General features: G+C 35.8%; 1 protein-coding gene across 3 annotated transcripts in view; it reads left to right on the top strand.

The window, feature by feature from the left end:
* Positions 1 to 11,382, top strand: part of Vps13a (vacuolar protein sorting 13 homolog A) — a 191,877-nt gene that overhangs the window by 125,318 nt on the left and 55,177 nt on the right. For all 3 annotated transcript variants that reach the window (XM_031389843.1, XM_031389844.1, XM_031389845.1), the window contains exons 46-50: positions 1,681 to 1,784; positions 4,958 to 5,240; positions 6,503 to 6,898; positions 7,307 to 7,411; positions 7,552 to 7,698. In XM_031389843.1, the coding sequence (XP_031245703.1) occupies positions 1,681 to 1,784; positions 4,958 to 5,240; positions 6,503 to 6,898; positions 7,307 to 7,411; positions 7,552 to 7,698 (1,035 nt within the window). The remainder of the gene's footprint in view (positions 1 to 1,680; positions 1,785 to 4,957; positions 5,241 to 6,502; positions 6,899 to 7,306; positions 7,412 to 7,551; positions 7,699 to 11,382) is intronic.

The following is an 11,382-nucleotide window of genomic DNA, read 5'->3' as shown; positions in this document are numbered from 1 at the left end:
TTTTTGTTTGTTTATTTTTTGGAGGGGAAACTGGGAATGGAGAAATTTACATGTAAATAAAGAAAATAAAAAAAAAAAGAAGCTGTAGTCTCTTTGGAGAGAGTTGTTCATGGTAGACAAGACCTTGAGGCTTTATATCTGAGACCCACTTTCTGACTAGCACTGTAACCAGTGGCCACAAACTTCTGCAACCATGCCTTCCTCACCATAGTGCACTGTGTCCCCTCACAGCACAAACCAAGAGGAAACTTCCTCCTTCAAGTTGCTTCTAGTCAAATATTTAGTCACAGAGTAGTCACATGAGGAAAAAAAAAACACAGAGCAAAAGATTAAAATGGACATTGCTGCAGTGTGTGAGTGTCTATAGTTGTGTGTCTGTGCTAGTGTGTGTGTGAGATATATGTGTGAGTGTCTGCACTTGTGTGTCTATGCTAGTATGTGTGAGAGGGTGTATGTGAGTGCATGGATATATAACAGTTTTTTATTATGTACTTACAATTCTTCCCCTTGCTTCAGTGCCTCTTCCAAATGTTAAATTTGTTTATGTACCAGTGTTTCCCAAATTAAGTCTGGAAGGAAAACAAGGAGGCAGACTCAGGCCTCAGTAACTAACTGTACATTTTAAACAATATTGGAATCTTAGAATGTACTTACATCAGCAGTTAATTGAATGTAAAATTTATTTAAGATTATGATCAGCAGAAATGTGATTATAATCTTAACTGTCTTGACCTTGTATAAGTAATTATAGATATGAGTTCATGTCCAGAGGAAAGCATTTCACAGAACTCCTCCTTCCTCCAGCTCTTAGATTTTTCTGCTTTTCACATTGTTCTCTGAACCTTGAAAGGAGAAAGCGTGTTTGTGTGCATGTGTTTGTGTGTGTGTATGTGTGTATATGTGTGTGTGTGTACATACTTGTACTGGGCAGATTCTTTGACAGTTTTATACATTTATAAAGTATATAAAAAGTATTTTTAATTATCATAACTCTCAGCTCTGTTCTCCCTTCAGCTCCTTTTATATACCCTGTTCCATACCACTCCCCTTCTACATTCATACAGGCTTTTTGTTGTTATAGTCAGTCTATTTAATTAATTTGAATTTTGTACATAGGAAATGTATATAGTGCCTGTATGTTATAAGCCAAAATAAGCTACAATATTATTGTTTTACTATAAGTTTTATCTATTCTTTGATAATTTCATATCTACATTTTTATCATTTCTACCCCACACCCTGTCTCCAAATGCTCCCTAACCACTCTCCCCTTAAATCGCTTTCCCAATTTCATGCCTTTTTATGTTGTTGTTTTTAAATAGCACAATGAATCCAAGTAATGCTGCTCTTAATGTGCATCTGTATAGGGCCATGAATTGGAACACGGACAACTTACCAGGGACCACACTTCTGAAGAAAATTGTCTCTGCCTCCCCAGCAGCCATCAGGGACAAAGGCTCCCCAGCTAGGGTGCTGCCTTAGACTCCTCCCTTGTCCATGTTGGAATGCTAGCTAGCTGAAAGTTATTTCATTTTCAAAAGATAAATAATTGTATGTTTGCTTCTTCTAATTTATATGACCCAGCTGAATGTTGCCTGATAGTTTCTATGTTGAGACATATAGACATTTTTGAAATATCTTTCCTTATATGAATATTAAATATATTTTGCTGTTTTCCAGATTAAGAATCATTTTTCAATCCCAATTTCCGTTTTTGAAGGAGATACTTTGTTGGGAATTGCTTCATCTGACAATGAATTTAACATACCATTAGCATCTTACCGGTGAGTTCTTTGTCTTTTACTTACCCTAAACTATTTTAGAGAGTTTTCAGTTTCACATTCATTATAGACATTTTTTGAATTATCAAACTTTGATTATCTGTAGTCTTAGATATCTTATCTAGTCTTGATTTCAGGGTACCTAGGTATCTTCTTAAAAGTGAAAAATTTTGCATTTTAATCCATACATTTTTTATACTTTTATTAATACAGTTATTACATATTATATGTTCATGTATTCTAAAATGTCTAAAGTAACATGATATGGTTTCTATACTTATAGACTGAAATAATACTTACTTTTCAAAGTTTTTATAATAGCAGTTTTAAAATTTGCTTTAGCAAACAGTATCTTTTTTATATGTGTCTATTAATAGTTTGGGAATAGAATTGTAATGTAATCTTAAATATTTAAAGTAATTAAACCTTATGTAAATGTTATATTTTCAGAAAAATAAATTATGGTATACTAAGACTTAACATTGTGTATTTTTGTATCATAATAAATAATGTTTTTGGAGATTGAATTTTAACTGGACGATAAAACCTTCCGTAGCATGTGGCACTATAGTCTGACACTCTGGAGAGCACACTAAATGTCGACTGTTTGAACGCACTCACTTTTCTATTTTCAGTTGCATCTTGTGGTTGGTACTTAATAGGCCCTATGAATGTTTTGATATCCGGGCATTCTGTCTCATGCTTGTAATTTCAACACTTGGAGCTTGAGCCAAGACTCTGCTATAAGCACAAGGGTAGTTTAGGGTGCATAGGAAGTTTCAGGCCAGCCAGGGTAACTATTTCAACCTTCTTCCCAGAATTTAATATAAATAAATAATAAAATAAACAAATGCTTGACAAACTATGAATTGCTGGCCTTCATTTAAGGGGATTTAATTTTTATGTAATACTAGAAATCAGAATGTAAAGTAGATTAAAAGTTAGAGAGATAATATAGAGATAGAAATAGCAAAGTAAACTGTTTTGACATTACTTTAGTGTGTGGATCAGAAGAGCATATTTAAATATCACCTCTGATCCAGAGCACTAGTAGCTGGAAGTCACAAGAGAGGACAACAAGGTGGAAGGTTCAGTGTCTCATTGAGTCAAGTTACAGTAACGTTACATGTAATATAGAAATATAGAGAAGATATTGAAACTTTTACTACTAGATGTTAGGAAAATGATTAGAGAGAAAGATTGTTTTGACAGCTCATCCATAAGAGACAGTTATTACATAACTAGATTTACAGATGAAAGATATAGAGGATTAGTTTAGAAGCAGTGTACTTGCCCAAGAAGTGAAGTTTTATCCCCAACACTGTGGAAAATGATTAGATAATTAATTAGTTAACTAAAAATTATATATACATACAAAGATATGTCTTAAAAATGATTCTTGGATATAGCTTAGTTTTAGCTACATTTGCTGGTTGTGGTGGCGCAAGCCAGTAGGATTTGTTGAAGGAGGCAGAGGCAAGAGAATCATGAGTTCGAGGCGAGCCTGGGCTACACATTTGCCGGGCAGTCGTGGCACACACCTTTAATCCCAGCACTTGGGAGGCAGAGGCAGGCAGATTTCTGAATTTGAGGCCAGCCTGGTCTACAGAGTGAGTTCCAGGACAGCCAGGGCTACACAGAGAAACCCTGTCTCGAAAAAAAACCAAAAAAATAAAAAAATGGAAAGAAAGCTACACTTAGGGCTGAGGAGAAGGATCAAGTGCTAAGATGTGAACTCTTTTTTTCTTTTCTTTTTTTCTTTTCTTTTTTAATTCTTGGGAAAAATGCTATTATAACATTTTTTTATTATTTCAGAATCTATGTCTTTCTTTTTTTTCTCTTTTTTCTTAGATATTTTCTTTATTTACATGTCATATGATATCTTCTTTCCCAGTTTCCCCTCCAAAAAAAAAAAAGAAAAAAAGAAAAGAAACCCTGTTCCCTCCTCGCTCCCCCTGCTCCTGACCCTGTCCTGCTTCCTGACCCTGGCATTCCCCTACAGTGGGGCATAGAACCTTCACAAGGCCAAGAGCCTCTCCTCCCATTGATGATCAACTAGGCCATCCTCTGCTATACATAAGCTGCTGGAGCCATGAGTCCCACCATGTGTACTCTTTGGTTGGTGGTTTAGTCCCTGGGAGCTCTGAGGGTACTAGTTAGTTCATATTGTTGTTCCTCCTAAGGGGATGCAAACCCTTCAGCTCCTTGGGTACTTTCTCTAGCTCCTTCATTGGGGACCCTGTGCTCAGTTCAATGGATGGCTGTGAGCCTCTACTTCTGTACTAGTCGGGTACTGTCAGAGCCTCTCAGGAGACAGCTATATCAGGCTCCTGTCAGATAACACTTACTGGCATCCACAATAGTGTCTGGATTTGATGATTGAATGTGGGAAGGATTCCCAGGTGCAGCAGTCTCTGGATTGTCCTTCCTTCAGTCTCTTGAAAGTCATGTAAAAGCTGTGTGTGGCAGTGTGTCTGTAATCACAACACTGAGAAAGCAGGTGGTGACTCTCTGGCTTGTAGGCAGCCAGTCTAGCCAAACCAGAGCTCCAAATGTAGTGAGGGACTCTGGTTTCCACATGCAAATGCATGCAACCTCACATACATACACAGATCACACACTCCATATGTAAATGCATGCATCCTACATACATATATATTACATATAATATTCTTCAAAAATATTGAAATTTAAACATATTGAATATATGTATGTTTATTAAAGCTTGTAACTATAATAATCATTAAAATAATTTGGTGAGCCTCTGGAAGATTGTTTTGATTACATAGTTCTGGAGCATGAAAAAAAAAAAAAAACCACTCACTACAGCAATACTGAAGGAATTCAGTGTCCCAAGCAATAGCCTTTCATTCTAATTTAAGGTTTTCGTGATGCTGGTTGGTTGGTTGGTTTTATTTTTTTGGCGTTGGTGGGGGGCAGGGGTTGTTTTGGTTTGACTTTGTTGTTACTGGTTTATTTTGTTTTGTTTATCTGTTTTTGAAGTCAGGGCCTCCCCATGTAGCCCTGGCTGTCCTGGAACTATAGACTATGTCTACACTATGCCTGCCGCAAACTCAGAGATCTACCTGCCCCTACCTCCTCCACAAGCCACTACCACCTAGCCTAATTTAAGGTCTCTTAAAATGTTTTTAAATTTTATTTATTTATTGGTACAGATCATCCCTCTCCTTGAAGCCAGAAGATGAAGACTACCAGCTATGTGAAGGAATTGACTTTGAAGAAATCATAAAATATGATGGGCAGCTTCTGAAGAAGGAATGCAGATCTATAAACCCTTCTAAGAAATCATTTGTTATTAATATTGTTCCAGAAAAGGATAGTCTGACTTCCCTATCAGCGTATTCAGAAGATGGCTGGGACTTACCGTATGTAATGCACTTGTGGCCACCTGTCCTCATCCGGAATCTTCTTCCCTACAAAATTGCTTATTACATTGAGGTACTTCCCAGCTTCTGAGTCTTGTCCTGTCTTCTACTTTGTAGCTTGATTCATTTAACGTTCTAAACAAAATGGTTTAAAGCTGTATCAGAGGCTACAGCATTACTTAAAAAACAGGCATTTACCAAATAGAAACTTTAATATCATGTTTAAAAAGATAATTTAGGACCTTTAAGCCTGATGACCTGAGTTGAATGTCCACAAATCATATGAGGGTCGAGAGACCTACTATAGAAAGTGCTCCTGTGATCTCCACAGCAGGCCATAGCATGTTCACACACATGTGTGTGAGCTTTGTCTTTCACACATACAATAAATAAACCAAACTAAAAAGTTTTTTAAAAAGATAATTTAAAAGAAGAGATTTTTTTATTAATTTCTCTGAAATCTATTGAACTGTATATAATTATGTACAAATATGGTATGCAACTTGTATACCAATGTATAGGCTTGTACAGTCACCCTCTGAAGATGCTACTTATTTTATAAGATTTATCTTTCAGTCCTTTCTTTTGATATGAAGTTTAGATGTTATATGCTTGAATATGATGTATAATGAATTATAAGTGTGGACATTTATATTGAAGTGATTTTTAAGTGTAATACACAATTAATGTTTTGTAGTACATAATTAATGTTTTACAGAAAGTTTTATTTCCTATAAAGATGCTTTTTTACTAAGTAATGTATATTTTAGATTATTTAAAGCCCCTATTTAGGGACTTTCTCTTTTCTAATTTTTTTAAAAATAATTTAAGGTATTTGTCAATATAATAAAGTAGCTCTTCACTGTTGTCTATTCTCTGTAAGTTTACAATATGTTTACAGTTCTGTGATGTATTTTTAAGTAACAGGAATTAACTTACCTGTGGTTATATTTTTAATGTGACAGATTACCATAATGATAATAGTTTATTCTTGGCCATCATGACTTGGAGTTATATCCCAACTCTACCAGTTACTGACTTATGTTTTTAGGTAGATTATATTTTTTGTATTTATATATTTGTATTAAATGGAAACAGCTATAAAACTAGCCATTCATAATGGTTTACCTAGACCATTTTATAGGTACAGTTGCCCAAATGTAGATCAAGCACTGGGGTAGGCTTACAGCTTGAAGAACACTGGTGTCTAGTTCTGACAGTTATTTTAAAAAGAGTTCTGTGTGGTATTTTGAAAGAATGAATGCATTTGGAAGAATGAATGCATTTTTCAGAGGCATGTTTAAGTTTGGTTTTTGTTTTACTTTCTTACTCCAGGGCATTGAGAACACTGTTTTTACTCTAAGCGAAGGGCATTCATCACAGATCTATAATGTGGAAATGGACCACGCCAAGCTACACTTAAAATTACTTGACTATCTTAATCATGATTGGAAAAGTGAATTTCATATAAAGCCTAATCAACAAGACATCAATTTCATCAACTTTACCTGTCTCACAGAAATGGAAAAGAGTGATTTGGATATTGCTATCCACATGACTTACAATACTGGTCAGACAGTTGTGGCATTTCACAGTCCGTATTGGATGGTCAATAAAACTAATCGGATGTTACAGTACAAAGCAGATGGAATTCACCGAAAGCATCCACCTAATTATAAAAAACCAGTTCTCTTTTCCTTTCAGCCAAACCACTTTTTTAACAACAATAAGGTATGTGTCATTTTTTTTCCTAACTTTTGCTCTTTAAATGAACATTCTGTTTCAGTTTGTAGAGTTCTAACCAATAAAATCTGAAATTTAAATATTTGTGGTTAAAGGGTTAGTATACCTGGGTACAGTAGCATTTATAGCAAATCCCAGCATTGAGGAGGCAGGAGGATGTTGATTTTGAGGCCTGGTATGTACATGCTAAGTTAAATCCAGCCTGCATTACACAAGAGACCTTGTCTCAGAAATATTTATCCATGAAAGTACTGTAAACATTTAGTGTTAAGAAAGATGTATTACATTATTAATATATTTTTGCCTAAAATATGCAAGGCTTTTGAGTTTGACCTTCCACACGACACATAGCTAGATCGTATATAAATTGTAATTTATCTCAAATTCTTCTTCTAGGTTCAGCTTATGGTAACTGATAGTGAGCTTTCTGATCAGTTTTCAATTGATACTGTTGGTAGTCATGGAGCCATTAAATGCAAAGGCCTGAAAATGGAATACCAAGTAAGTTTCTTCTGTGCTAAAGAAACTTTGATTTACAGTGTATCTGTTAGATACTTAAGTTTTGTAAGTGTACAATGGTTTTCAAAAAGTTTTGTAAGTGTACAATGGTTTTCAAACAGTTTTTATTTTTTTGCTTGTAGGTTGGTGTCACTATAAATCTCAGCAGTTTTAACATTACAAGAATTGTGACATTTATTCCTTTTTATATGATTAAAAACAAAAGCAAATACCAAATATCAGTGGCAGAAGAAGGAAGTGATAAATGGCTTTCTCTTGACTTAGAGCAGGTGTGTAAATGAATTTTATAATGTACTTTTTACTCCTGTGTACGTATACATGATAGACATATATGAAAATACCACAGGGAAACCTGACTTGTAAAGTGGAAGTATGCAAATTAAAGCATACTTCTTCTAATTGTGCTTTATTTTTAATGTTACATTCCTTAAATTATCATACAGTTTTAATTTTCCTGCACCCTAATTTTGTTTCAGTTCTGACTTAGGGTGTTACTGCTGTGTAGAGACAACATGACCATTGCAACTCTTATAAGGACAAACTTTTAATAGGGCTAGCTTATAGGTTCTGAGGTTCAGTCTCTTTGTTATCAAGGCAGGAAGCCTGGTTGTGTTCAAGCAGACAGGGTGCTGGAGAAGGAACTGAGAGTTCTACATCTTCTCCCAAAGGCAAACAGGATAAGACTAATTCCTGCATGGCTAGGAGGAGGGTCTCAAAGCCCACCCCCACAGTGACACAGTTCCTTCAGAAGGCCACATCTAGTCCAACAAGGTCACACATCCTAATAATACCACTTCCTGGGCCAACCATCACAAGTTCCATGAAATGTTATTGACTTTCTCCTAGGTTTTACTTAATTATTTAAAAAGTGGGTCTTTGCTCCCTAGGATTACTTAGCTTAATCATGACAATAGACCCTACCAGTTCTAATAAGTTTGGCCAAATAGCCACAGTAGATATTTGTAAATAACACTTGTAAATAACTAGAAGTATAGATAAGATACCATTTAAGAGCAGTAAATTATTAATATTCTTTATGAAGCTGATGGGAATGTCCTTATATGCTAAGTCAAACTTGCTTCTTGAAAGAAGGTAAAGGTCACTTAGAGTAAAGTTTGCATTTTGTGTCAGGTAGCTGAAGGTGTTTTCTAAATGATGAACTGAGCTTGATACATTATCTAGATTTAAAGAGCTATTATTATAAAATGGTAAGATGTTAGACAAGTGTTTATTATTATTTCTATTCATGACTCCTTCCTGTATATAAGAACTATTCTTGAGCGTATTCTTGAAGTTTTAAATTTTCTACTAGAGTTGAATTTGAAGTAAATGATATCAGTTTTTTGTCAACATAAGTCTTAATCATCATTTTTTATGGAAGTTCTTATTTTGTTTTTATATCAAGTTCTGGTCCTAATGTCTTACATCTTTCCTACCAATATCTTCAGTTTCTGTTTTCTTGAAAATCATGCTATGATTCTCTCATTTCTTTAGAGGTAACAAGTCTTCTCTACTGCATTATAGGTCTTTTTTCTTTTAATAATATATTGCTATATATGTATATGAGTTACTGGTTATTTTTCCTGAGTTACGCATCTGTTGATTACTGCTACTTCCTGTAAAACTTGAAAGTAATGTCTCTTTATACATGAATTCTGTTTCATTCTAAGGTCTACTAAGTTAAGCTTTCATATTGCCTAAAGTTTTCCCTGAAAAAATAGGTTTGGGACCATGAAATAGACTTCTCACCACCATAGATATATTTAGGCTTAGATTTTTTAAAACCTATTTTAATAAAAGTTCTTAAACACTTCAACCTCTGTTATAGTCCACTGACCAAAGGTGAGGGGGGATTAAAGGCTAATGGAAAAGGGGAACATGGACCTGTTTAGAATTAGTTCTTTAGGGTGATTCCAATCTTTATGTCAGTAGTCCAGTCCACTAGCCTTACGCCATGCACAAATCAACAGTGGCAATTGGATTCTGAAGAAACCATGAGGCTCCACCAACCAGCAGGAGTCCACAGAAGTCCACGGAAGTGGCAAGAAGCCACAAGAATATCACCAGAAGTTTGTTGGTGCATTTCTTTCTATGAAGCCACAACAAATGATCTTCTTTGCAGAGATCAGCTACAAAGCCCAATGGAGACTGACCAGCAAGGCAAACCAATGCCAGAACGTCTTCCACTATCTATTGTGTTATACTCTTTCCAAATATCATGTGCCCTCTCTAGCCATCTGCTCCAGCAAAACTTCACGTGCCCTTTCATCAGGCAGCTTCCAGAAAAACACCATGTGTCTGTTCTCAGTGAAACATCTTCTCATAAGATAGTTTGTGGAAAAGCATCACATGACACAGTGAGTCTCTAATGAAACCAGAAATTCCCACTTCAGATATCTAGGGAATGAGCTTGAGAGATAGTATAAACCAGAATAAGACACTAATGAAGCAGAGTTTTTACGTTTGGAGGGAAAGTAAGGCCAATATTATTGGAGAGTGTTTTAGTTAGGGTTTTACTGCTGTGAACGGATACCATGACCAAGGCAATTCTTATAAGGACAGAATTGGAACTGGCTTACAGATTTAGAGGTTCAGTCCATTTTTATCAAGGTGGGAACATGGCAGCATCCAGGCAGACATGGTGCAGGAGGAGCCGAGAGTTCTACATCTTCATCTGAAGGCTGCTAGGAGAAGACTGGTTCCATGCTGCTAGGAGAAGGGTCTTAAAGCCCATGCCTACAGTGACACACATACTCCAACAAGACCACTACTCCTAGTAGTGCCATTCCCCAGACCAAGCGTATACAAACCATCACAGAGAAGGAAAGTTTGGAAGATAATGCCATAGTGGGAATAAAAGGTAATTATGCAGATTTTTATAACCATCTCAAATATTTTACCTTAAAATAAAATGGCATCTGTTAAAAAGGTTAATTTGAAAAAAAAATGCTATCTTTTTTCCACTGGATGGTTTTGGCTTCTTTGGTAAAGATCAAGTGACCAAAGCTGTGTGGGTTCATTTCTGGGTCTTCAGTTCTATTCCATTGATCTACCTGTCTGTCTATACCAATACCATGCTGTTTTTATCACTGTTGCTCTATAGTACAGCTTGAGGTCAGGGATGGTGATTCCGACAGAGGTTCTTTTATTGTTGAGAATGGTTTTCCTGGGTTTTTTGGTATTTGAAATTGTTCCTTCTATGAAGACTTGAGTTGGAATTTTGATGGGGATTGCATTGAATCTGTAGATTGCTTTTAGTAATATGGCCATTTTTACTATATTAATCTTGCCTATCCATGAGCATGGGCGATCTTTCCATCTTCTGAGATCTTTTTCAGTTTCATTCTTCAGAGACTTGAAGTTCTTGTCATACAGATCTTTTACTTGCTTGCTATTTTCAACAAAATGGTGCTGGTTCAACTGGCAGTCGGCATGTTCAAGAATGCAAATTGATCCATTTTTATCTCTTTGTATAAAGCTCAAGTACCTCCATATAAAACCAGATATGCACAATCTAATTGAAGAGAAAGTGAGAAAGAGTCTTGAACACATTGCCACAGGGGAAAATTTCTTGAACAGAACACCAATGGCTTATGCTCTACTATCAGTAATCAAGAAATAGGACCTCATAAAATTGCAAAGCTTCTGTAAGGCAAAGGACACTGTCAGTAGAACAAAAGGACAACCAACAGATTGGGAAAAGATCTTTACCAACTCTATATCCAGTAGAGGCCTAATATCCAAAATATTACAAAGAATTCAAGAAGTTAGACTCCAGAGAACCAAATAACCCTATTTAAAAATGGGGTACAGAAGCCAGGCAGTGGTGGTACACACCTTAAATCCCAGCATTTGGGAGGCAGAGGCAGGTGGATTTCTGAGTTCGAGGCCAGCCTGAATTCCAGGACAGCCAGAGCTACACAGAGAAACCCTGTCTTGAAAATACAAAAAAA

The sequence above is a fragment of the Mastomys coucha genome, unplaced genomic scaffold (genome assembly GCF_008632895.1).
Source record: "Mastomys coucha isolate ucsf_1 unplaced genomic scaffold, UCSF_Mcou_1 pScaffold21, whole genome shotgun sequence".
Classification (NCBI taxonomy): Eukaryota; Metazoa; Chordata; class Mammalia; order Rodentia; family Muridae; genus Mastomys; species Mastomys coucha.
The sequence above is the reverse complement of the archived record's forward strand: the minus strand, read 5'-3'. Positions and strand labels throughout refer to the sequence as shown.